The sequence below is a fragment of the Rhinolophus sinicus genome, linkage group LG07 (assembly GCF_036562045.2).
Source record: "Rhinolophus sinicus isolate RSC01 linkage group LG07, ASM3656204v1, whole genome shotgun sequence".
In the NCBI taxonomy this organism is placed as follows: domain Eukaryota; kingdom Metazoa; phylum Chordata; class Mammalia; order Chiroptera; family Rhinolophidae; genus Rhinolophus; species Rhinolophus sinicus.
Genome location: NC_133757.1, coordinates 4,278,822 through 4,303,762, shown reverse-complemented (window position 1 = coordinate 4,303,762; position 24,941 = coordinate 4,278,822). Strand labels below are relative to the sequence as shown.

General features: G+C 46.6%; 1 protein-coding gene across 2 annotated transcripts in view; it reads left to right on the top strand.

Annotated features, from left to right (window-relative positions):
- The window catches only part of DOCK1 (dedicator of cytokinesis 1), a 444,845-nt gene that overhangs the window by 87,046 nt on the left and 332,858 nt on the right, over nucleotides 1-24,941 (top strand). For both annotated transcript variants that reach the window (XM_019728239.2, XM_019728238.2), the window contains exons 17-23: nucleotides 2,757-2,860; nucleotides 3,244-3,427; nucleotides 7,491-7,588; nucleotides 9,432-9,521; nucleotides 9,840-9,940; nucleotides 14,956-15,090; nucleotides 20,944-21,052. In XM_019728239.2, coding sequence (XP_019583798.2) covers nucleotides 2,757-2,860; nucleotides 3,244-3,427; nucleotides 7,491-7,588; nucleotides 9,432-9,521; nucleotides 9,840-9,940; nucleotides 14,956-15,090; nucleotides 20,944-21,052 — 821 coding nt within the window. The remainder of the gene's footprint in view (nucleotides 1-2,756; nucleotides 2,861-3,243; nucleotides 3,428-7,490; nucleotides 7,589-9,431; nucleotides 9,522-9,839; nucleotides 9,941-14,955; nucleotides 15,091-20,943; nucleotides 21,053-24,941) is intronic.

Genomic DNA, 24,941 nt, shown 5'->3' with positions numbered 1-24,941 from the left:
GCTATCACCCGATGTACCATGACACATTTGCATAATTAATGAAGTCTCCGCGGCCACAGCTTGTGGGACTTTGGAGCCGTGTTGAGCTTGGAACGTGTGATGCTGACAAAATCCCAAGCTGTCAGCTGCTGGGATGATGGTGGCCACCAGGGCCTCTCCCATGGCCCCGTCTGCAGACCCTTGGGTCAGAAATGGAGAGAACTGAGACCACATTGTACACCACCCTCCCGGCAGAATATGAGCTGCTTTCCCCCAAAGGGAGCAAGTGCTGGGGTTTCTCAGGCTGGGATCTATCCTCGGGGTTGGGAAGTTTGGGCGGATGTAACTGTGTAACACTCTCCAGCTACTCGTTAGCAATTCCAGATGCGTCAGCTCATGTTTTACACGAGCGAGAGCAGATGTGTGGCTTCTGGGCCCAGACTGCCAGGGGCTGGTGGGTTCCCTTGTTTGTAGGGGGCCTGGCTGGGTGGGGCAGCCCGGCCTGCTCCTGGCGCACGTGGCCTCCTCCCGTGGCGCCTGACGTTTTGTAAATTTGTCTATCTCATAATGACTGCTAATGATCATTTGACATGGGGTCGGACTCCGTCCCATTGGTGTAAAGATGTATGATAGTAATAAAAGAGGAGCATTTTTATTCTGTGCTACTTGATACTGTGATGGGAGAAGCCCGGGGCTGGCAGGTGTGGTCACGTGTCCTTCTGAATCGTGGCAGCTTTCATAGAGACATTCTTTATTTTTTGTGTCAGCCCAAACTTAGAAGGATCTGTTCTTTTTCACCTGAACATGAAGATATTTTACATTTTCTAGTGCCTTTTTACAAAGGTTTCTCTTTGATTCCTAAGGTACATACTTGTTTTACTTTTAATCCCCCCTTTATTTTTGGTTAGTGGATCGTTTATTCATTCATCTAATTGACTAGCATTTGTCGCGTACCTACCGTGTGCCAGATACTGAAGGACACCAGGATGCAAAGATTAATGAGCTGTGTTATCTCATGCAGTGGCGTCTTCTGGTAAATACTTTATCCCCTGACTCAACGTGGGCAGACATGTGCTCCACCCTCCTTGGACCTCTGTCCTGTGGTCTCTAAAAAGACAACATAGGGTACATAACTTTAAAGCTATTTCCTGCTCTGAGACTCAGTGTTTCCATGCTGTACTCAGATTGCATCTCGAGGGATTCCTGGTGAGTCCATCTCCCTCTCCATCCCTGCCTGATGTGGCCCCTGCCAGCCTTGGATCCCTCACTGCCCATGACTCACCGGCTTTCTGTCTCCCCACCAGCCAGATCCGCTCCCACTTTGGGCCCTTTGCATTTGGCCACCTCTTTTCCTGGAAGGTTAACATCTCGGCTCAGATAGACCTTTTCCGCCACCCCCAACCAGATTGCCCCCATTCCCACCATAACCCTTCAACAAATCACCAAGTTTTTTGACTTTGTTAGCGGAAAGAGTATGCTTTTGGTGTCTCCCCAACTAGAACAAATATTTACTGAGTGCCTGATATACGGTGGGCACTGTTTCATGCACTGGGGAGACAGCAGTGAAAGAATACACACTATCTCCTGAATCCCAAGTCCAGTTGGGTGAAATTAACCATAAACAACGAATACACGCACATGTGCGCACACACACCCACACACACGCTGTCACACCTGGTAATCTGGTAGCGGTAAGGACTGTTGTCTTCGTTCTCTCTGGCAGTCACAACAAAAACTATAGACGAGGGAGCTTAAACAACAAGAATTTATTTTCCTACATTTCTGGAGGCTGGAAGTCTGAGATCTGGGCACCAACATGGTTGCGTTTGGATGAGAGCCCTCTTCCAGGTGCAGACAGCTGTCATCTTGCTGTGCACTCACATGGAGGAGGCGAACCCCAGGTCTCTCCCTTTCCTCTAAAGGCCCCAATTGTATAGCATCAGAGCTCCACGCACATGACCTTGTTTAACCTTCAGTACCTCCCTGCCACAGGCTTATCTCCAACAGAGTCACCTGGGGGCTAGAGCTTCAACATAAGAGTTTGCGGGGACACGATTCAGCCCATAGTAACTATGAAGGGAACTAAGTCAGGCGAGGACAAGGGGTTGACCAGGCTACGAACTTGTTGTCTTAATCGGCTGGTGACTTCGGAGTGGGTGACACTTCCACCGAAACTTGAAGGAAATGAGGGCAGGAGCCTCACCTGCAGACACCTCGGGAGGAACTTCCTTGCCAGATAGGGAACGGAGGTCACATCGAGGTTTTTCAGTCGCTGTGATTTATATTAGTGGATGGTGTGCGGTCGGACCCCATCCGCTTTGTTTCCCCGAGACACTGGTTTTCGCAGTGAACGTGCTGCCCCTTGGCTGTCGTTGGCCATGGCCCTGTGTTTCCAGACCATGACCGATCCCATTGGTCTGCGGATCCTCAGCCTGAACACACTGTCTTCATTAGTATCACTGTACAGTTACTCTTGGCTTCTAGTATTGCAGGCTTTCCTGCAAAGTCATCCTGGTACTTGGCCCTTTACTCTCCAATCAGTTTTCAAATTCATGAGCAAGCGCTTCCGTGAGACTTGAGTTGGAATTGCTTCGAATTTGCGATTCCCTTTATGATTAGTTTTCCTACTGCTGAGCCTTGCTCTTCCCCCACTTACTTGTGTTTCCTCTGACATGCGTCAGTACGGTTTTATAATTGTTTCATAAGGGCCCCCTGCACCACCGTAGGGTGTTCTTTTGTTACGACAGCAGTTGAAGACGTATTGATTTCTATTGCAGCTAAAGACAAATCTGAGAAAATATTTGCACTAGCGTTTGTGAAGCTGATGAGGTACGATGGGACCACTCTGAGAGATGGCGAGCACGATCTGATCGTCTATAAGGTAGGCCTTTTCATGGGTGCCGTCTCGCTGATGTGGCTGCTTCCTGCCTTTCTGGGCTTCCTGGCCCGAGCTGGCCGTGCTCCCCTTTGTGAGACAGCGGCTGGCCAGCAGCACGTAGTCACGCAAATGCACATGTCTGATGACCAGCTTTTGAGCTGCTTCTAATGAGAGGAGATGCTACGTATAGACAGTAACATACCAGGCACTGTAGGATGAAATGCTCTGCTGACATGAATTAATTGACAGGAATTAGGGAAATCATTAGAATAAACTGTTCAGCAAATGATCAAGTGCAAATATTACGATGGTTAAAAGGATCAAGGATAACATGGAGGTCACTGAGGGTGCTTTGGGGTCCACGTATTGCATAATTAAACCCACAGGCCGAAGCGAAGAAGCTGGAAGACGCTGGCACGTACTTGAGTCTGCCCGCCACGAAAGCAGAGTTGGAGGAGAAGGGCCACTCAGCGACGGGCAAGAGCATGCAAAGTCTCGGCAGCTGCACCATCAGCAAAGACTCCTTCCAGGTGTCAACTCTCGTGTGCTCCACGAAGCTAACCCAGAATGGTGAGTTCTGGGCGCACACACGTCACCCCGGAGTTTTCCTCCCGCAGCCCCATCCGTCTCATGCTTTAGCTGAGGGGAGGAGGCTTCTACAGGTGCCGGAACAAAGTCATTCCTGGCTTTTCTCGGTAATGGCCTGTGTGGATGTCTACGGATTAGGAAAGGGGGTGACAGTCATCGGACTTGAAAATTCACGCTCTGATTTTGATCCAAGAATTAACCTTAAAGAGAGAGAGAAAGCAGTGGGTTTACTTTTTTAAAAGCATTTTGGCCAAAGGCGGGTGACATGGCCTAAGGGGAAATCCACAAGATTTAAAGTTACACCAGAGACCTGGGCCTGAGCCCTTGCCCTGTGCTAACCCTGGGAATGACCTTGAACTAGGTCCTCTGAACCCCATTTTCCTCGTCTGTACACTTGGTGACAGTGCCTGCCCAAAAGGGCCTTGTGGGGGCAGTATAGGGTGGGAGGTCCCCCCCTCCGTGCCTTCCCCTCTCCCGGCTGTTCATGGAGGTCATCACTGGTGTCCTCTAGTTGGAAGACGTTTCTAGTCCCCCACTGGGTAAGGCGCCCTGTGCTGAATGCCGCGCACGGAAGCACAGCCTGAACGCAGCAGCTCCACGCTGCCCGTGTCCCTGTGCTGGCCTGGCTGCCACGTATTGTCACCGCTGCTTCCCACCTCCCCGGTGACATGGCTGTCTGGCCAGGGACACTTCTTATTCAGAGCACGCTGTCTGGGCGAGGCAGAGGCGCCTGTGCACAAATCCTCCATTTAAGAATCGTGTCCCCCAAAAGTGACAGTATCACAGCTGTGCAGTGACTCTGTGCTCTCTTGAAACTCAGCTCCAAAATCCATTTTTCCCTCTTCACTACCTGATGTGGGTTTTGATTATTAATGTCTGTGGCTATCATGAATTGTGTCCCTGGGGGTTGTCCATAAATCTTGCAGTTGTCTCGGATTTGCCCGAGGGACAGTCATTGTTTGGACTTGAATGGGATAAACATAGGACAAAAGTAACCCCATCATCTGAAAGCCACTGCATTGTGGTGGAAAGTGCGTTGGCTGTTAGGGTGGGCAGGTCCTTTCAAACTTTCCAGGCCTCTGGCTCTGTGCTGCTCTCTTGGGCAATAGGAGCTGTGCTTTCTCACCGCTTGTCTGCTGAGTGAACTGTGTGGGGGAGTGTGGGGGATTGTCACTCAAACATGTGGAGGCCATTTGGATTTTGGATACATACTCGTACCACTAATATTACTTTAGGAACATTAGTTCACCCTAAGCTATGAGTTATCCTAGCTTGTGGTCATGTAGTCACCTCCATAAGCAAATGAAAACCCTTAACTGGGACACTGGGTCCCGTGCAGGCATGGGGAGGGGTAGAGAGTGCCCTGGGAGCATGTGGCCCCCAAGGCTGGGGCTTGTGGGACTGGGTTATGGAAGGGATGCCCTATAGATTAAACATTATTCCCTGGATTTGGTCGTCCTCTAAATGTTATGTATATGTTCCCCTCTGATAGTCCTCTAGCCTGATGGGTTCACCCAGGGCTCATTAACTCAGGGCAAAGGCAGCCTGTCCAGTGAGTCTCCACCCCATGTGTGTGGCTGGCACTATAGCTTGTTAGTAGGTGCCAGACAGTGGATTGCTGCTGTGCGTTGCCATTGTCACTGTGTAGGAAACCACCATGTTGTATGTGGGTCATATTCCAAAAGCATGTTTGGAAGTTGGTATTTTGAACTTGAACATATTTCCGTCATCAAAACAATACCCTGAATAGCAGCTAGGTTGTGAGACCCGCCCACAGAATCCTTCCTTCTTAATCCCCAGAGGAAAAGACCGTGAACTAGGAATTCCCCAAGGTATTAAGTCACAGAAATCTCTCGAAGATGCTGTCCACCCTTCCTTTCACCTCTGAGCTCCTTGCATCTCACTGGCCTCAGGGTAATTCCCTCCCTGGAACTGAGGGAGTCAGCACCCTGGGCTGGCAGCAGCCGTTGCTGGGCAACTGGGAAATGCCAGTGTGATTGCTGCTCACTGAGAGGAAAGGGGGTCATTTTTGGCTCCATTTCACCCCAGCCAACGATTCCTCTTTTGGGGATGGTGGCGTGTCAGGTGTGGGAAAGATGGAGCTCCCCCAGCTGGCCCTAAGCATGGATGCTAGATTCTCATTGGAGAGTCATTTTTCTGAAACCGTGATTTGTTACTGCGAAGTTCCATTACTTAGGGAAAAGCAGTAGCTGAATTATTCATTGAGGTTTGTGTTACACATCTCTGTCCTCAGAATTATGCTGGATGCTGTGGGGGATATAAAAAGAATATAAGATGTGATTCCTCTCCTCAATTAGCTTACTATATAATTAGAGAGGGAGAAGTCATGAAACAAAGAATTATTAAGGGTCTGACTGCAGTGGCTCCCCGCGAACGGAGAGGGAATGCCTGGTCTGACCCGGGTAGCGGGGGGCGGGGCAAGCTCTGTTTCCTGCATTCATGCTCCCTCTCCTCCAAGGTGTCCGTTCACTACTAATTTGCCTCGCTGTATCTTTTCTCAGATGTACAGAGCAGAGATAGCCTCAGCCTACCTCCTATCCAATGTCCCACTGACTTTGTATGGCTGGAACTACTAGATTACTAGCCATCTCCATTAAGGAAACACTGGTGGCTCTTGTGGAATGAAAACCTCTCTAAACCCCAGGACCAGAGCATGTCTGGGCAGGGTGTCGCCTTCATCATCACTTCAGTTTTGATTAGAAATGAAAACACGTTCACTTTCATGTTGAATGGCTACAGTTTTCAATTTCTGATCATCTCTTTGGTGGACTGCTGCCTTAGTCTCAATGCTGGGTGTCACGCTAAATGTTTTCTTCATGTCATGTCACTTAATTCTTGTACCAACCCTGTGAATCAGATCACATTGTACCCATTGTTCAGATGGTGAAACTGAGGTGAAGTTACTTGCCCAAGGTCATATAGTGGTGGTGTGGCCCAGCTGGTTGTTCAGCTAAGGCTTTACACCTTTCACAGTATTTTAAGATGCTGTCCCTTTCTCATTTTCCCATTTTTAACTCTTCCCTTTGTCAGTTCTACTTGGGGGTAAAATCACATAAATGATGATGTATGTTTCGCTCCTCACATGTGTGCCTTTTGTGTGGCTTTATCCTTAGATTCTAGTTGGTGTCTTATGTTCCCTGAAATGCTGCTTATTGCTGAAATGAATTTGTCTTTTTAGTATTTACTAGTGTTTTTCTTAGGGAGACAACTTCTGTAGCTGTAGTTCGTTCCTGATGAGCATGCATAGTAAATTAGATGGCCTTTGCTAATTGTGTTTTTCACATAATAGGGTATTAAAATAACTCCCAGTGAAAATTGTGGACGCACTCCTTTCTAGAGATGTCTGTATTCTGTCTTCAAGCCTTGACAGACATCTTGCTGCCTAAAAAATCATTTCTGGACATCGTCTCCCATTTAGTCTGTGAAAACCCAGTGCATCCAGCTTGTGATTTTTCTATTAGGAAACAAATAAACACAAACTCAACTGGAAGAGGCAGCCATGGCAGGCCAGGCCCGGGTGAGGCCAGGCCCGCATGCAGCAGGGGCTCCGTGGGCCAGGGCTCCTGGCTCCTTGTCACCTTGCAGTTTCACGACCTGGATTTGCACTCATTATTTTATATGATTTTATCTTAAAAAGGGGGGAAGAAATCGAGCTTCCTGGTCACACTTGGGAAGAGATGCCAGGAAAGCACTTGGTGGGTGACAGCCCCTTCCAGGCCGTCGCTGCTTGGTTGGACCCCGCCTTCCTGCGGGTTGGAAAGGCCCGTCCTTTCTTAGGCTCCCAGATGCATTTTTAAAGCTCTCACATGGAAGTCACTTCATGGTAAGTGCAGTTGGAAACAATGATCAGCCACCCTGCACATCAGGCATGTTTGCTAGAAAGCAGTGAAACACAGAGCTGCTGACGTTTTACAAGCAGGGCTGATTTTTCTGTTCCAAGCAAACTGCACACACAGCCCCACACGGTGCCTACGTAAGGGGCCGCGTTCCTGCTGGAGGAACTGACTTTCGTTTCTGTTCCCAGTGGATCTCCTGGGGCTCCTCAAGTGGCGTTCCAACACCAATCTGCTGCAGCAGAACCTGAGGCAGCTGATGAAGGTGGATGGAGGCGAAGTGGTGAAGGTAACGTGAGCCTGGGGCCCCAGGGCTTTGGCTTGCTTCTGTCGTCCTCGGGCACATCGTCAGATGCTGCCTCCCAAGGTGGTGGCGGCTCGCCTTAGAATCCTTTGACAGCAGTGACCTAGGGCCTGCCGTGACCTCTGCGTGGACGGGATGCTGGGGTGGCATCACGGTGAAGGCAGCGGGACCTGGAGTTAAGCCAGCCTTGGGTGCTGGTTGCTCTTCCCGTGGGTCCTCGCTGCCGGACAGACAGAGGTTAACTCGCCTCTTTCAGCCTCGCAATAAGCCGGTCGCCCACTTGCACGGTCTGTACGGCCAGGCCCGGCCCTGCCCCAGTTCTTCACCCCCCAGGAGGTGCTTGCACAGGGACACTGTCTTATCTCCGTAAAAATTAATTATGTAAAGTGGCCTTAGTTAAATAGCAATATGGTTAACGTCGGTGTGAATTAATTTGGTCGCACCACTTTTCTAACTTCATTGTAGAACTGTTCAAACGTATCCTCGCTCATCTTCCAGTTTTCATTATCTTTTCAGGTCCTTGTCAGCTACCACTGGCTGGACAATGTTAATTGCATTTGAAACTTCCCTGGGTTCTGTAAATTCCGCGATTCTGATGGAAGCTGGGAGAATAAGTTAATGTAACTTTAGAAGACACACAGTTAATGAGATTTTGTCCCTTGTCATTTTTAAGTCCCTGTAGCACACCAGGAATTAGTTGTATTTCTGTTGACCTGTTGTCACACTTACCAGGGGAAATCAAGGACCATCTTGTTCTTCGTTCTCCTTGTCTAATCTATTAGCAAATCCCGTTGCTCATCCCTGGACGTTGTCACGTCTCTCCCTCTGCTTCCTGTGCAGCACAGGGAACCACCTGGGGCAGGATGACGTGTGTGACCCTCCCCTCGGTTGACCTCTGCGTGGCCAGTGTGCTTTGTAGGTCTGTAGAGGTGAATGGACTTGTCCAAGGCCACGCAGCTGCTAATGGCAGCCAGGACTGGGGGCCCCCAGCCTCCTCGGGGCTCCTTTCACTCTATTTCAGGGCCTCATAGACTGGGTTTTTTTTCCATTTGTCCAGGGCCTCCCTTCTGTATATTTATAAGTGGTAGTAGAGAAGGGGCGTTGCTAGACAGTTTGAAAAAAGTACTGGCTCTTGTGGTAAGTGGTACAGCCTCCTGTTTCAGTGGAATGAAAATGGTGATTTGGGTCCTCCAGTGGATGTTCTTAGAGAGGGTGGGTGTCAAACAAGGCTTTTCCTGCCCCGTGTGAGCACCTCCTGCAGGAGACTCGTGTCCCTGCACCTCTGTGGCTCTGCAGCAGGATGACCAAGGCCACAGCCCTCTGCTGTCACGTCCTGGGCTACCGCTCGTGTCACCTGTCTGGGTGGGATGGGTAGGCCTGCTGCAGAAACCCTGGGTGAACTATGACGAGCCAGGGCTTGGCACCTGGAGAGTGTGTTGACAGTAACATCGGGCTATTGGCAGATGGCATAAAGTTTGGACCTTTGCAAAGATTTTGCAATCTGAAAATGGTGGGAAACGATACAAAAGTACTTGCTGTGGGGCTCTGTCACTGGACTGATGGAACCCAGGAAAAGGGTTGGAGAGTTCCCGTGGGAGGGGGCAGTGGGGCCTCCCCTGCTTGAGTCAGGTACCCGTGTCTCTGTTCTGAATTCACTTAGCTCATATTTTCGACTTAAGGTTCTAATGACTGGGAGAAATCCCTAGCGTTAATAGCTGCCTAGGTGCCCTTTGAGAAAGGTGGGTATTTGGAGTGGCAGCGACACTAGCTGCTCCAGGGGGGCAGCTGGGTGGCCTCACCCCATCTGCTGGCCTTTGTGTCTCTGCAGTTTCTCCAGGACACCTTGGATGCCCTGTTCAACATCATGATGGAGAACTCTGAGAGCGAGACTTTCGATACCTTGGTGTTCGATGCTCTGGTGAGAGGCCTCCACTGTTTCTCCACTCACGTATTAACATGCGCTTTTATGCTGCAGCCTTTGGAGCTGGGGGAGGGGGTCCGCCGCGGCAGCCTTGAAAGCATGGTCAGGTGGACATCCAGTCAAAGCCGACAAACTGAAAGCTAGAAAGCTTCTGCCCATAACACATAGTTAGGCAAGTGTGGTTTGTAGAGTAAATAGAGGCAAGCTGGCCGACCCACTTCCCCTACTGTTTGGTGGCTCACACTGTACAGATGACTCAGATGAAGATTCCAGAAGAGTTTGCATTATTTGTTAATGAAAATGTTAATTTAACAGGTATTTATCATTGGCCTCATCGCTGACAGAAAATTTCAGCATTTCAATCCTGTTTTGGAAACCTACATTAAGAAACACTTCAGTGCAACGCTAGCTTACACGTAAGTTCTCTCTGGTTGTTTCAAAACCAGTACTTTCTTTTTTCTTCTGTTTGTTAGTAAGAGTCTTTTTTCATATACTTTTGTTTGTGATTGTACTTTCTCCCCCTCAAAACTCTGAATTTCCTGGGATAATATTTTATTATTGTTTCCATCTTAACAGTCCTAAAAATCTTGTCGAAAGAGACATGTGGTAAATTATCATAACATTTTGGAGTAAATTCTTGCTCTCCACACCTTCCATTTGTCTTTGAAATTGTTAGTTTATGTTCAATGAAACGGATAGATGGGTGCGGGGGGTGGGGGTGGGGGGCCTGCCACTCTGTGGCTTCCCAAAGAGCATTTGATGAATGGACAAATGGATGTGTTCTTATTTTGAGATTATTGCTCGTTTAGTGTGAATAAAATTCAGTTCGGTGTCTGCATTATATCTTTTTGCTCTTTAAAGAATGCCTTTCCTTTTGTTCTAGAAGCTTTGGTGGTAAATAACGTGGGTTCTTAGTGCCCACCCAGCTACTCCCAGCCCATCCCACGTCCCCGTGTGTCCCTCTGTGTCCCACTGGGTGTGTGACGCCAGGGCCGCAGAGGCTGCTCACCTCTGTTGAGGGCGCAATGCTGCGGCCCCGCTCCCTGGGCTTACACAGCAGCTCTGTCACTTCCACCTTTAGGTCGCTTAAGCTCTGGATTTCAGTCTGTCATCTGTAAACTGGGCGTGATTGTAGGTGTGTGGACGATTTTAATGAGTTGTCTGTCGACCGCTTGGCATAATCCCTGGCACTTGGGAAGCACGAGGCAATTGTTAGGGGCTCATTATTCTTGGAATCATTATAGTGAGTTACTCTCTGTCTCTCACAGTGGGGTTTATTGACATTTATACACACTTTCAATTGTGCAAGTTGCAATGAAAAGATTTAAATAATTTTTTTAAAAATTAAAGTATAGTTGACAAGCCATCTTATATTAGTTTCAGGTATATGCCATAGTGATCTGATATAATTTCTTGAAGGCCATCCACATGGAATCATTAGAACCCATTCTCTTCGGGGCCATTAAATTGGATCACAGCTCCCATCTGCGCCTTGTCTCTGCCTTTGTGTAGCCACAAGCTCAAGGTCAGAGGTCTGGCGCCGGCAGCCCTGCTCCCGGATGTTTTCATGTCTGCCCTGGGTACCTGTTCTGTGCCGGGCAGTGGAGCCCCAAGGGGGCAGGGAGCTGCGATGTCCTCAGGCACACAGCGCAAGCTTTGATGAGTCTTATCTTACTTGTGAACAAATGTTTGTTTAAAGCAGTTTGTTACCTCAGTGGAGATGCCCAGTTTGTCCAGACTTCAGACAGTTCCTTGCAGACTGTGGGGGGAGGTCAGATCAAGTGGCACCATCTTGCGATGGCAACCAAAACACAACCCCAGCTGGCGATGGAAATGGCTTGTAGACGGCTCTTAATGCGGCAGGATCCCAGTGTGTGTCACTTTCTCAGTTCTGCTGCTTTATTGAAAGGTGGCCAAACAACTCTTCTCAGACTAGATTTCGTACATTAATTTCAGAAAATCAGAACGATGAATCAGCTTGCCGCACTGCATTCCAGATCCTTCTGTTGGCATTGCCCCTTACGTGCCTTTGGGGAAAGAATAATGTGCTTATTCTCAGAGGTGGCAAAATGAAAATCAGAGCGTTTTTGCAAGTTACTCAATGGGAGAAGCAGAAAGTACCATTTTACCTTTCAGCTGCGATGAGATTGAGCTGAGAATCTGTGTTCTCTCATTCAGTCTCTGTAATCTGCTGAAAAGGAAATTGTCATTCTAGAAAAAACGTATTCTTACCGTGTTTTGATAAATTAACACCGCCAAGTGTTTCCTCAGAAATTTGCATCTGAGTATTTACATCTGGAAAAAAACAAAAGAGATAACAGATTCACACAGTTTTAACCAAATCATGGGAGGTTGTCTGCACTGACAAAGTGCTCATAGTGTTTATTCCCTGAGCCTGGGAGGTTCCGGTGCTAAGTGTAATAGTATCTCAGAGAGCCACCCTCCCCCCGAAGCCTTAGCAGCATGGGCTTGCATTAGACCCTTGTCCTGCTAGTTTCTTTGTCTCTTTCCTTTGATAAATACTGAGCTCTTTAGCCTTTCTTCACCAAGAACTCCAAGAGAAGAAATTAAAGGTGACTCCAGGCAATGAGCATTACTTCTTAGGGCCCCAGCATTCCCAGGTAGCTCCCCTGTGCAGGTAGGAATCCATGGGAGCTGGAGTCCTATCACAGTGACCACAGCTGGCCCGGTGACAAGGGAGGGAGGCATCACCTCTGGGGACCATTCTCTTAGAAAACCAGCAGACTTTCTGTCCCCTGAGCTGTCTTTCCCGGAGCTGGTTCAGGTTCCCTCCCTTTCACTGATGCTCCATTTGGCCTGGATAATGAGATAGAGAAGGTTCCCATCGCTGCAGGATGGTCTGCTGGACCACCACTGTTTTAGGAGCTTTGTGCTTTTATTGTTAGATCTCAGTAATGCAGAAAGTGCGTTTGACAGAATTGAGCATCCATTTATGATACAACTTCTCAGCAAACTAGAAATAGAAAGCCACTTCTTCATCTGACAAAGGACATCTCAGAAAATGTACAGCTAACCTAAGACTTAAGGCTGAAACGTTGAAAGCCTTTCCCCTAAGACTGGGAACAAGGCGAGCATCTCTGTTCTCACCACATGTGTTTATTACTGGAAGTAGTGCAGTAAAGCAGGAAAAAAAAAAATAAAAAGTGTAACAATTGGATAGAAAGAAGTAAAGCGGTCTTTACTTTCACATAATGTGATTCTGTACTTGCAAAACACTAAGGAATCTATTTTTAAAAAGACTCCCTCTCAAAAAAACTGCTAGAACTAGTAAATAAACTTAGGAAAATTTAGATCCGAAGCTTATATAGAGAAATCAAGAGATATATACCATGCTCATGGATCAAAAGATAAAATCCTGCCCAAATGTCCATTTTCCCCAATTCATCTATAGTTCAACATAATCCCAGTAAAAAACCCAGCATCCTTTTGTGAAAAAAATTAACTAGCCTATTTGAATACTTAAATAGAAACACAACCTGTGTAGAAGAGGCTAATTTTTCAGAAGAAGAAACTGATTTTAAGACCGTCGTACAAAGCTGTACAAGCCAGGACAGTGTCACAGAGACGGACAAAGAGGCAAATGGAAGAGACGTCAGCTACAGAGTGGTCCCCACCACACCTACTGCTCTGAAAACACTGTTTTTCTTTGAAAAACAAAGAAACCTCATAGCTGGCCGTTTTTCCATGGTGGTCATGATGCAACGTCTCTCCCTCTGGTCCTCACATTTTATATTGAAAAGCCGTGCAATGTGCCATTGTAAGGATGTAGCATCGTTCAACCAGTCCTCAAAGGATGGACATGTGCATAGTTTTACAATTGTAGACATTGCTGCAGTAAATAGCCTTTAATATTTATAATTGTTTCAGTAGAATAAATTACAAGTGGAACTGCTGGTGTGTAAAGATTTGAAGATTTTTAATTGTCGTAGAGATTACCAATTTATTGCCCCAAACGTGCTGTGTCAGTTATGACACTAGCAGGGGCCCAACTTCCCCACATCTCATCCGACCACCTTAATTTTCAGTCTTTTCTATTTGTTTGAGTATATATGGGACGTTTATTTTACTTCGTGTTATTTTACTTTGTATGTATTTATTTAGTAATGAAGCTGATTTTTTAATAGGATTCTTTTTCTGTGATACACCTGGATATGGCCTCTTGGAGTCTTTTTTTTTTTTTTTTAAATTAACCTTCTCACATACTCTGAAGCTTTGAGCAAATTTACTACCACTTGAAATTTCTGGTTATTTGAATTACAGAAAAATAGAAAAATCTTAATTCTTTTGCTTTTATTTTAACAAGTATTTCTTTAAACTACCTATGAATTAAGCACTTAATATAATTTATGAAGGTATGAATTAAAATCAAAGTTCCAGTATATACTTAATTTATACCAATGTTCTATAATTACTTAGGTAATGGTGTGGAAAATTTAAAAATAATTCTGACCAATTTTGGTATATGATAAACTATGTAAATTTCTGTTATGTTTTCTTGTTAGGGAGTTAATTGTTTTTAGATCACAATTTATAAAAAAAATAGACTCTAAGAGAAGTATAGTCATTATGCTTTTATAACTGTTTTTGTGTAATCTTAGAAAATGCAAAAAAAATTGCAAATCTTTTTATGTATTTACCCATGTTATTCTCATATATTGTTCATCATCTTTTATATAAAATTTATTAGAAAACTCATTAAAAACTAAGAATGTTTCCTGAAAATTTGAAAAATTGGTTCTAATTTTTTTTTTTTTTTTTTTGAGTGTAAGAACTCTAGTCTTAGAGAAAGAACTGAAATGAATAGAGATGGCTGAGATGGTTTTTGATAGCAAATACTCTTTTATATAATGACTTTTTGTATTTTGGTAAAATACTTACGTAACATAAAATTTAACGTTTAACCATTTTCAGATGTACGGTTCAGTATATACTTGTAGTATCAGAGATTCATGTCTTGTGATCATCTAGTTCCAGACCGTATTCAGTATAATGCTGTTTTGCAAAGATTTTTTATGCTTCTCTTGGGCTGTAGAGAAAGTCCCTTTGACCTTTTTATTTGACATTGGGATGCTGGCCTACCTATCTAAGCCTGGCTGCTTCATCTGTAATTAGGGATAAGACCCATGACTTGCCTTGCAGCGTTATTGTGGGGATTCAAAACAACGCATTGAAATGCTTAGAAAAACCTCAAGAACTTAGTAAATGCTTGTTAAACGCTCAGATCTCACTCCTCTGAGAGTTATTTTTATGGGTCACTTTTAGTTTTTTTCAGAATGTGTTTTACCAGTAGGGATATGGTGATAAGTGTGGACCAAAATACAGATAACCCACTTGTGTATTTCTGTCCCAGTTAAGGAGCGAGGTGTTGTCGTTTTCTGACCTTATTAATTTGTGTTTCCATTATGAACAGGAAGCTGACAAAAGTGTTGCGGAACTACGTGGACAATGCGGAGAAGCCGGCCGTCAGCGAGCAGCTGTACAAAGCCATGAAAGCGCTGGAGTACATCTTCAAGTTCATCGTGCGCTCCCGGGTCCTGTTCAATCAGTAGGTGTCGCTGGGTGGCCCTCCAAGGTGCTGTTAGGAAATCCTTCCCTTCCTTCTTTCTCCTCTCCTTTATTTACCCTTCCTCTTTCCCTTTTGCTTTCTCTTCCTGTCTGTTTCTGTCCTTTCCTTGTTTTCTAGCATGACAGGGCAGCAGTAGACAGCAGTGATGGTTGTGGGCCTGCCGCCTCTCCCTGTAATGGCCCCCACTTCTCCCCGGTACAGTGGATGCAAGCCCTCAGGGGCCAGCCCTCTTCCTGAGTCAGACACGTGTAGTGGGAGGAAACCATTGTCTGCTGAAAGTATCTGGAGTGCTTCCAATGTGGGGAAGGGTGTATACCAAGGGTTCTGCCGTCCTTTTCAGTATGTCTTTACCTAGAAAAGAGCTCCAAAGGAACAAACATTCAGACAAGCCAGCCACAACCACGCAAAGGGAAACCAGGTGAAACTGCCTCACTTGGGAAGACGGTGGGGCTCCCTGTGACTTTCTCCTTCAACCACAATCATGTTTTGTTTCCAGAGAGCTAGCCCCACATCGGAAGTGGCCATGTCGGATGGGCACTGTGGTTGCAGCTCTGTGATGCACCCTGGGTCAGCTTATGAACTGTTTGTGGACATGTACTAGCACGAAGTACTAGTGTATTGATGGCCTCATTCGATGTCGGCAGATAAAGAGCTGTGCTCAAATAAGTTTCAGTCGTCCCACGATATTTAATTCTGAATGAAGAGATGTGACAAGAAGATAGATTGCGTGTGAGGAGTTGAAGTTGACTCACGCCGCTCGTTTCTGTTGGGCGACGGTGGCTTTGGGTGGCATGCTGTGAGTTGTGTTGGTTATTGGAGGGTGATGTTCTTGTTGTGAGTTCTAAACACAGAGATAGAGTTCCTGAGCCCGCACCCCTCAGGATTAGAGAGCACATGTCACCTTTTAAAAGCACAGCACTCTGGAAGCACAGTGGTGAAAACCGGGGAACTGAGAATTGGATCCGTGTGGACCCAAATCAGTACCTTCCTGTTTCCTCCTCACGTGGTCTGAAGCAGCGGTCTTCCCCAGAAGGGCCAAGGGGAAAGGGGCGGCCTTCATAACCCAGTCTAGAGGGAACCATGGTGCAGGCAGCAGGGAGGGAAAGGTGAAGGGTGGGTAATGGGCTCTGCCAGTGACTCTCCTTACGGAGACCTTTCCCCGTCCCTACAAAGTGACGTGTGCTTTAATCTCACTGGCCAGGAGTACGTCACGTGAGCTCCTTAGATGGAAAGGAAGTTGGAAAGGGCATTTCGATGGGCCTGTTGTTGCTTTCAACAAATCAGAGCTCTTTTAGTAACGTGGTGAGGGAGAGCTACAGAGAGGACGGGCTGTCAGCATTCTGTTCCTCATACTGTGACCCAGAGTTTCTGCTTCCTGACGGCTTAGAAAATCGCTAACCTATTCTGGGTCACGAAATCCTCCTTAATTGGCCTCCTCAGAGTCTCTTCCCCGTGAGTTTGGGGGTCAATCTCAGAGACTCCTGGCATCGGTGTCTCTGGCTTCAAATCAGTGGAGCCCTAAGTGACCCACAGGTGTGACTCGGTGCCACCAGGTTGTGCAGGAACTGGGCGAGCTGCCCAGCAGACCCTTGTCCGGGCCTGGGAAGGGGTTTGTGGTTGCCGTGCTTAGGAATGCCTTCGTTCTGCTTCTTGGCACGCACGCGCTGTTGGCATGGCCCGTTTGTCCTCGACTAGCCTTCGTCCTGAAGTGGCTCTAGCAGGAGCCGGGCCTGAGCTCAGGCTGAGGTTCTTGGCTGGATGACTTGTTTGTCAAACGAGCTGCGACTGTCCAGGACACAAAGTGCAGAGAGGTCAGAGCCTAGAAGCAGCAATTGTCAGAAGGCAGCACGGCTTCCTCATTCTTCCGAGGCCCTTGTCTGGGCCTGCCTGCCTCACCTGACCAGATACTGTGGTGATTCTGGGGATTTGGTTGGTCAGAGTCTTCCCTCCTTCCCTCCCTGCCTCCCTCCCTGCCTCCCTCCCTGCCTCCCTCCCTCCCTGCCTCCCTCCCTCCTTCGCTGCTTCCTTCCTTCCCCCTCCCCCCCCACTCCCACCCCCTTTCTTCTCCAACAAGTACTTTATGAACTTTGGAGCCCTGACTCCATCCCAGAGTTAAGGTTCATTTCTTGACCTTACTTACTTTTTTTATACTGTAAGTGTTTCCTAAATGTGTATCTCGGCTGCCTTCTGCAATTCTTGAGTGCGGGGAAGGACTTATGTTCCTTTCAAACCCGAGAGCACAGCTGTAGCCATGCTGTCCAGCGATGATAATATTCTGAAATTTAAATCTGAAGTCTGAATCGGCCGAGGTGTTTTAGTATCTTAGAGATTCTATGGTCGGAAAAAACCATGACCTTAGGATCGTGGACAATAGTGAGGTCTGCTTCTGCTGCTCAGCCCCACTCCCTGCGACCTGCCCCATCTCAGTAGTTCTGCATCTGTGATAGCAAAGATGTTAGTTTTAGACGAAATAATATTCCTAGTTTGCATAGGCTGCTTAAAGAAAAACAGCCCTGTGCCCCACACAGAGGTCTAGGATGTGTGATCCCTACCTCGCCCTAAGCAGGTCTCACCGGGTATTTTTAGGGTGAAGGAGAGAACGCAATAGGCTTCTCCTCATCTTAGCCGTAACACATTTACTCCCTTGGGAGAAAAACAGCTGTGCTCACAGCTAGAATTGACAGGTGTGGTGTTCGTTTTGCAGTTAGAAGAAACTTTTGAGATCTTTTTTTCCTTCTTCTTTCAAAATGGTCTGCTGTATTTTCATATAATGTAGTAGCTTTGTGAAATGCCAGGATAATCGAGGGTGATTATTCTTGCAGAGAACAAAGGGGGAAAGCTTTGGAGATGAAGATGTTGCAGCTTACCATTGTGTCGCACTATTTTTCTCACTATGCAAATTCCTACCTTTGGTTTTGTTTAGGAGGCTCGTTTTGTTTTGAAATGAGAAACACAGGTTTACACCTCTGACCCAAAGACATTTGGGTCCTCGGGAACCCGGAAGGATGCCTGATGATAGTCAGGGGCACTTCTCCGCTGGTTTTCGTTTGCCTGTGTTTTCTGTGTGGGCGTATCACGCTGACTAGAAAGGCAGCCAACAGATCCGTCCTGCACGAGACCTTCTGAATTCAATTGTTAAGCTGCTTATCGCTGTGTTCCTCTTCTGTCTGTCAGGTGCTTTGTGGAGCTTTTGCCTGTCATCTGGGTGTTAGCTTTGTGAATAATTATTGATCAGGAGTAAGCTGTTGCAGACCTGTCATTTTGCTATCATTTCCTGGGTAATGAAAATAGAACGTAGTTTATAGACAAAGATCCCATCATTCCTTGCTAATGAATATGCATAACATTTAAGTAGAGCAAGGAATGGTGACTAGGTTTTCTTCATCTGTTTATCTACTGATATCCCTCTGGCTTCTTCCCTCTCATGCCTTATTCCACCTCCAGGTGGCTCAGGCAAGCTGCTCTTCCTGCTTTATTTGCTAAAACTAAGAGGGGAGACTCTAGAGACCTCCCTTTCATTACCGAAAAATGCTCCAAATCACTTATTTCATCTTTGTTTTTGAAGCCTATTTTCACTTAACATACGTTTCTAGATTGGCAGTTATTTTCCTTCTCCAGATATTATCCTGCTCTCTTTTAGTTTCCATCATTTCTGGTGAGAAATCTGTGCTCAGACTTATTGTTGCATCTTTGAAGGTAATAGTGTTTTTCTTGTTTTCCTAGCTGCTTTTACAATTTCTCGCGCTGTGGTTGTTAGCAGTTTTACTATGGATTGCATAGGGATACTTTCATTTTTGTTTATCCTACGTTGGATTTTCAGAGCCTCTTGAATTTTTGGATTCATGTCTTTTATTAATTCTGGAAAATCCATGGCCATTATCCATTCTAATGCTGCATTTGTTCCATTGTATTTCTCCTTTTCTTCTGACAGTTCAATTACATGTATATTAGTTCTCTTCATTGTGGCCTTTGTATCTCTAACACTGTGTCCATGTTTTTCATCTTTTTGCTTGTTTATTTTCCTGTTAATTGTCTTCCATTTCAGTAATTCTGTCTTTTTCTGTGTCTAATCTAAATGTAATCCATATAATGAATTCTTCATTGCAGATACTATATTTGATTTAGTTTTAGAATTTTCATTTGATTCTTTCCTGTGGATTCATTTCTCTGCTAAAATTTTTTTCATCTTAACTTCGGTTTTTGCCCTCTCTCCATTTTTCATGTTTTTATCTATGTCTTCATGTTTTTCTCTTTATTTTAAAAGATAATAATGATATGTATTTTGACATTCTTGTTAGCTAACCACAGTATCTTGATCACCTTTGAATCTGTTTCTCTTGTCTTCGTTTCTTCTTTGATTCGGCCATCGGTCTGTTCTTTTACTGTATTTAGTAGTATGCAGGGCTGTGTGTATGTGAAAGTGGAAAAGCTCCAGGTGACATGACCTTCTTTCAGAGACAATTCACTCTTTCCCCTTCTTGGCAGCCACCGTGGGCAACCGCCTTTCTCTCCAGGGACTGCACTGAGTAAAGGCTGCATGTAGCCTTGGGGAACCTCGGTTTATATTTGTTTGCTCCTGGTTCTCCAGGGTTTTCGACTTAGAGTCTGTTGTGTAAGCTGAGGCCCTCTCCCTGGCCTTTTCCAAGCTCTTTTCATTATCGTGGAGACTGATGAAAACTCCTGCTTTATAGAGGTTTTCATTTCTCTTTCTAGTCTCCTGACTCATCTAGTTGTAGGAATTGGCGGTTATCCTGAGGGGGGAGAATGACTGCATGCTTGAAGCCTTTCACGTGTTTGCACCAGTGTCTGCCAAATGTTGTTGCATGTCACCTACAAGCAGAAGTTCATGACTCCATAATGTTATTGTTTGGTACGCCATTTAAGCAAACTCCTATGTGAATACCCTTTACAAAACAGATACGCTAGGTTGCAATTTCCCATTTTAGACAGAATGTGTTGCTTTACAGTGGAACTCAAATGAGTTCCTCTAGGGTAATTAATTATCACTTAGTTTACAAAATTTTCCATTGTACACAAGTTTTCAGGTATAGTATACTTTTAATTAGGCAGAAAGCCAGTCTGTATTAATAAAACATCTGAGTTGCAACATTTTAAAATGCAAATACATTGCTTCTTAGTAACACAGCAACTTGAGGTAACTGCTAATAAATAATTTATAGATGAAACTTATTTATAATTAACAACATATATTTGCATACGTGTAACCAATGCATGACTTTCTTATTATCCATTTATTTAGCATGTTCCCCTTCTTGAAAGTTTTTCTATCAGGACCAATTCTGTGATGAATGAATTTGATTACCACCATTACTCTGAACTGATGTAATTATGAGTTTACTATTATGTCATTTTCAAATGGTTATAAGATTATGTTAAATTTAGGCCATTTAGTGTCTCTGTCAATTATGTGACCTTATGTGTTCCGGCAGGAAAAACACCAAAATATTAATGGTGTAATCTCTGTGGGGTGGAATTGAAGCTGAATTTCTTCAGCCTTCCTTCTTTTCTTCCTGCCTCCCTGTTTCCCTTTCTGTCCATAGTTTTCTGTGTGTGCAATGTATTATGTTACAGCGGAGACAATACACACGACGGTTAAACTTCAGCTTCTTTCATGCGAAGGCATGACCCCAGAGCTGAGTGGTCCCCAGCAACCTGATTTCCAAACCCTTCCCGTGTTTTCGCGGATGCTGGAAACGTCCACTGACATTACAACGCATCAGCCAGACAGTACCTCAAATAGCTGTAGCTGCAGGAGCGGCAAGTGGCGAGGTGCTGTCTGCCGGGCCCACAGTGTCCTGTGTTCCTCTGCAGACTATACGAGAACAAGGGAGAGGCCGACTTCATGGGATCCTTGCTGCAGCTGTTCCAGTCCATCAGCGATATGATGAGCAGCGTGTCGGACCAGACGGTCCGGGTGAAGGTAGGCCCTGGTTTCCCGGCACCAGCCACGGTCAAGGCCGCCTGTGAGATGCAGGACTGCCCTGGGGGCTGAGAGAAGTGGGCTCTCCATCCCGCAAGGCCTGACTTGAGCAGAAGGCTCACGATTGGCTTTTGCAGTGAACGCGCTCGTGCTCCGCATGTAAGCGAGTTGCTTTCTCCGTCCTCTGTAGGTGCTCTGCAATCCTGTCATCGCTATGTCTTCCCTCCTCTGCAAGGAGAGGTTCTGAATTTGCCTGATGTAAATAGGGGGCAGCTGAGGAGAACAATGCTGTGGGTATTTAGTATCTGAGCAGATGTGGGCGGCTGGGGCGTCGCTGCCCCAGGCATCAGCCAGGCCTCAGTCTGTGCCGAGCAAATGGTGTCACATCCTCGTGCATCTTCTGCCTGCAGCAGAGCCAGGGGTCCAGGTTCCTACTCTTTTCACCACCTTGATTACCTGTTCTCACCCTGTTGCCCATCAGAAGAAAGATGCCGTCATCTGCATGGGGTCTGAGTGGTCTTCACACCGTCCTGGTGTGGGGGTGCCGGCGGCCCACAGAGCAGCCCCAGGACCCGCAGGCTCAGGCGTGCCTGTTCTGGTGATTTCTGTGGGGCGGACTTACTGCAGAAGAAGCTGTGCAATTTGCAGTTTGCTACCTCTGCTAATTCCTTCCAGGAGAAGAATCTTCCATATGATTAGCTGGGAGCTTTCACTCAGCTGCTCACTGTAGCCACCTCTGTTCTCACTTCCTCTTTTAATGTTCTTTTAGTGTATAATTTCAGAAAACATCTTTATGGCTATTGTCTTAAAAATGTTGTGAGGACGTGATTTCCCAGCTTTAATGCTTATCTTTTGGTCTGGAATGAAGATGCCTCTCTGCTCAGATGCGTCTCAGGGTTGCTGTGACCAGAGAAGCAGCATAACTAAATATGAATCAAGTCCTCACGTCCCTTTCACCTGCAAGGTGTTGGAGCTGCCTGGCAGAGCTGTTGGGTTCTTTATAGGAATGTGTTGTAAAAACCTGGTGCTCTTTAGGCAGTAGCTATGTGGTAGGCATATTATCGTTTTAGGTGAACTATTTTGGGAACGTGATATTGCCTCACGCTCCCTTATTGTTCTAAGGTTAAAATTAGCAATGTGCTCTGGACAGTTACTACTAAATCCTGTGACATTTTAGGGAAACGGACGTGGGAAGTGTAAGAATAGATAAAAATTACAGGAAGTTTGGAGCCCAGAAGTAGCTAGATTCTAAATATGGTCTTACGGTACTAAATTTGATCGGGCCTGGCTTCTGTCTGCCTCCTCCCCCTGATGTCAGATCCCTTAGTGACTGGAGACTTGGGTGGTTTATTATCAGACACGAGTGAATTCAGTGACGTCCGTGCCTCGATGTGAACCTTCCATCTGCAAGACAGGTGACTTCATTTTATTTGCAACATTGCCTCCTTGCTGCTAATTTTGTATTTTGTTTTTTCACAGTAAGTAAGTGTTCTCTCAGCATCTGAGCTTCCGGGATGCCATCATGAGACCCTGGTTCTTGTGTTGCTTTAACTCTTTAAGTTCTGCTCTGTTGAAATGGAACACGATTGTGAATCAGCTTACATGGAGAACATGTGCAAAGACTGGCATTTCTTAGGGCTTACACGTTGCTTCCCCAAGCGTGGCCCTTGTTAGCTCTTTTGATTTTCGAGATGATCTGTACGCACCATTCATGACTAGGAGGCCAGAAGGCTCTGGTGCCTTCTTGGTGGTGTTGGGGGTGGCATGTAGGGGTGGGGGTGGGGGGTGGAGGTGGCTGCTGTGTCCCAGAGAGCCCTCACCCTACAGTCACCTTCTCAGAACAGATGCCACAATGCACGTCCCCCTTGCAGGGTGGAGGCAGCCACCGTAGTTTACGCCTCAAAGAAGGACGAGGCAAAAGGAGTTTCAGATCATGTTCCAACGAACCGCAGGATAAACCTGGCGCCAAACGAGAGTTTTCAGCACTGTTGCTTTCCATGACTTACAACAACATTCTCAGCAGAGTCATTTCATTTGAGTGAGCAAACACACCAATGGGAGCCTGATTGCTTGGGGAGTTTTTGTTTGTTTTGACGGGGGTGGGGGGCACTGCAGGGCCTCGTTGGCAGAGCCGTCATTCTCGCCTCTGCCGGGTCCTCAGGTCGCCTCCCTTCTAGGCTCCGGCTCTGGGCATCTGGGCCTTTCTGGAGGCAGACTCCCTAACCTGCTGCTTTCCTGTCCCTGCTTCCTGCTCCCAACCTCAGGGCTGCCACCAAATTCTTAAAAGCATTTTTTTATTATGGTAAATAACATGAAAATGGACTGTCTGAACCATTTTAAGTGCACAGCCCAGTGGCATTAAATACATTCACATTGGTGTGCGACCGTCCCCACCAGCCACCTCAGAACTTGTCATCCACCCAAGCTGCAAGTCTGTGCCCGTTAAATGCTAATTCCCCACCCCCTTCCTCCTAGCGCCGGGCACCCACCATCTGACTCTGTGTCTATGAAGTCACCCCTTCTGGGGTCGTCATATAAATGGAGTCATGCGGCATTTATACTTTTGCGACTGGCTTAATTCACTTGTGTGACGACTCCAAGGCTCACCATATAGTAGCCTGTGTTGGGACTTCCTTCCTGTTTCTGACCAAGCAGCCTTCCATCGTGTGCCGTAGCACGCATGGGAGCTGGGCTGTTCCCACCTGGCGGCTCGTGTGAATGATGCTGCTGTGAACGTTTGTGTGTAAATAATGTTCGAGTCCTTGCTTTTACTTCCTTTGGGTGGATACCACAAGTGGCATTACCAGCTCACATGGTAAGATTCTGTGTTTCATCTTTTGAGGAATTACTATACTGTTTTCCACAGCAACTGTACCATTTTACTAAAAAAAAAATGGTTTTTTAAATTCCTTGTGGAGTTTACCTTAGCAGCTATTTCTGGCAGCTTCTCAAGCTTGAGGCTTATCGCCCACCCCACCCCACTTTTAGCAAATGATACTGGTCTGTCTGCTTTACTGAAAGGATCCTCAGATCTGTCTGACGTTACCTTTTCTTTCTCTCTTCCGTCCGGAGAGAAGTCCATCTTACAGCCTTGAACTTCCCTTGCACCTGCGCTCAGGTCTTACCCACCCTCCCTCTCGGGTCCCAAGTAATACTTCTTTCCTGTCCGTCTGGGATTCTGGCTTCACATCAGATGGTCCCCCTCACTTTGCCCACAGCCAGGCCCCGACCTTCTCAGCATTCGTGAAATACTTTGGGGATCCTTCTATGCCATTGTGCTGTTCTCTGCCCTTCACACCCCGTAACAAGGCCCTCATGCCTGTCACCAGTGCCCTTTGGTCCTCGTCTCTGCTGGACCCCATGTGATCACTGCCTGGCCCTCCCCCGAATGACCCAATGGACCCATAGGCGTGGCTTCTCCAGAGCCACACTTGGTCCTTCTCTTCACGGCGTCTCTTCCCTTCATTCACCTGGGCCATGAAGCCCTGGGGTGCACATCCTCTGCCACTCCCGCTGAAGTTAACGCAGGCAATCGCACCTCCACTCCCCACACCCTCAGTGGGCGGCCTGCCCTTTCTGCTCTCCTGACTTGATTTCACTGTTTTCGTAAAACTTACATCTGGTGCGGGCCTTCTTTTTCTCAGAAAGCTGTGACGTTCTTCAGGTGCCTGGGCAAATGGATCAGGTTCCGGTTCAGAAATCTTCATTGTGACCCAACCAACTCTTGTCGCCTGTACTTAGAGACACGAGTAGAGTACCTTCCCCAGGGAACACAAACTCCTGGGTGTTGGCAAGCATCCGAAAATCAGTTCCCCAAACCAATGGTTGATAGAAAGAGTGTGAGCTCCAAGGGCGAGAATAGCAAAAACTGATATTTACTAATCGCTTA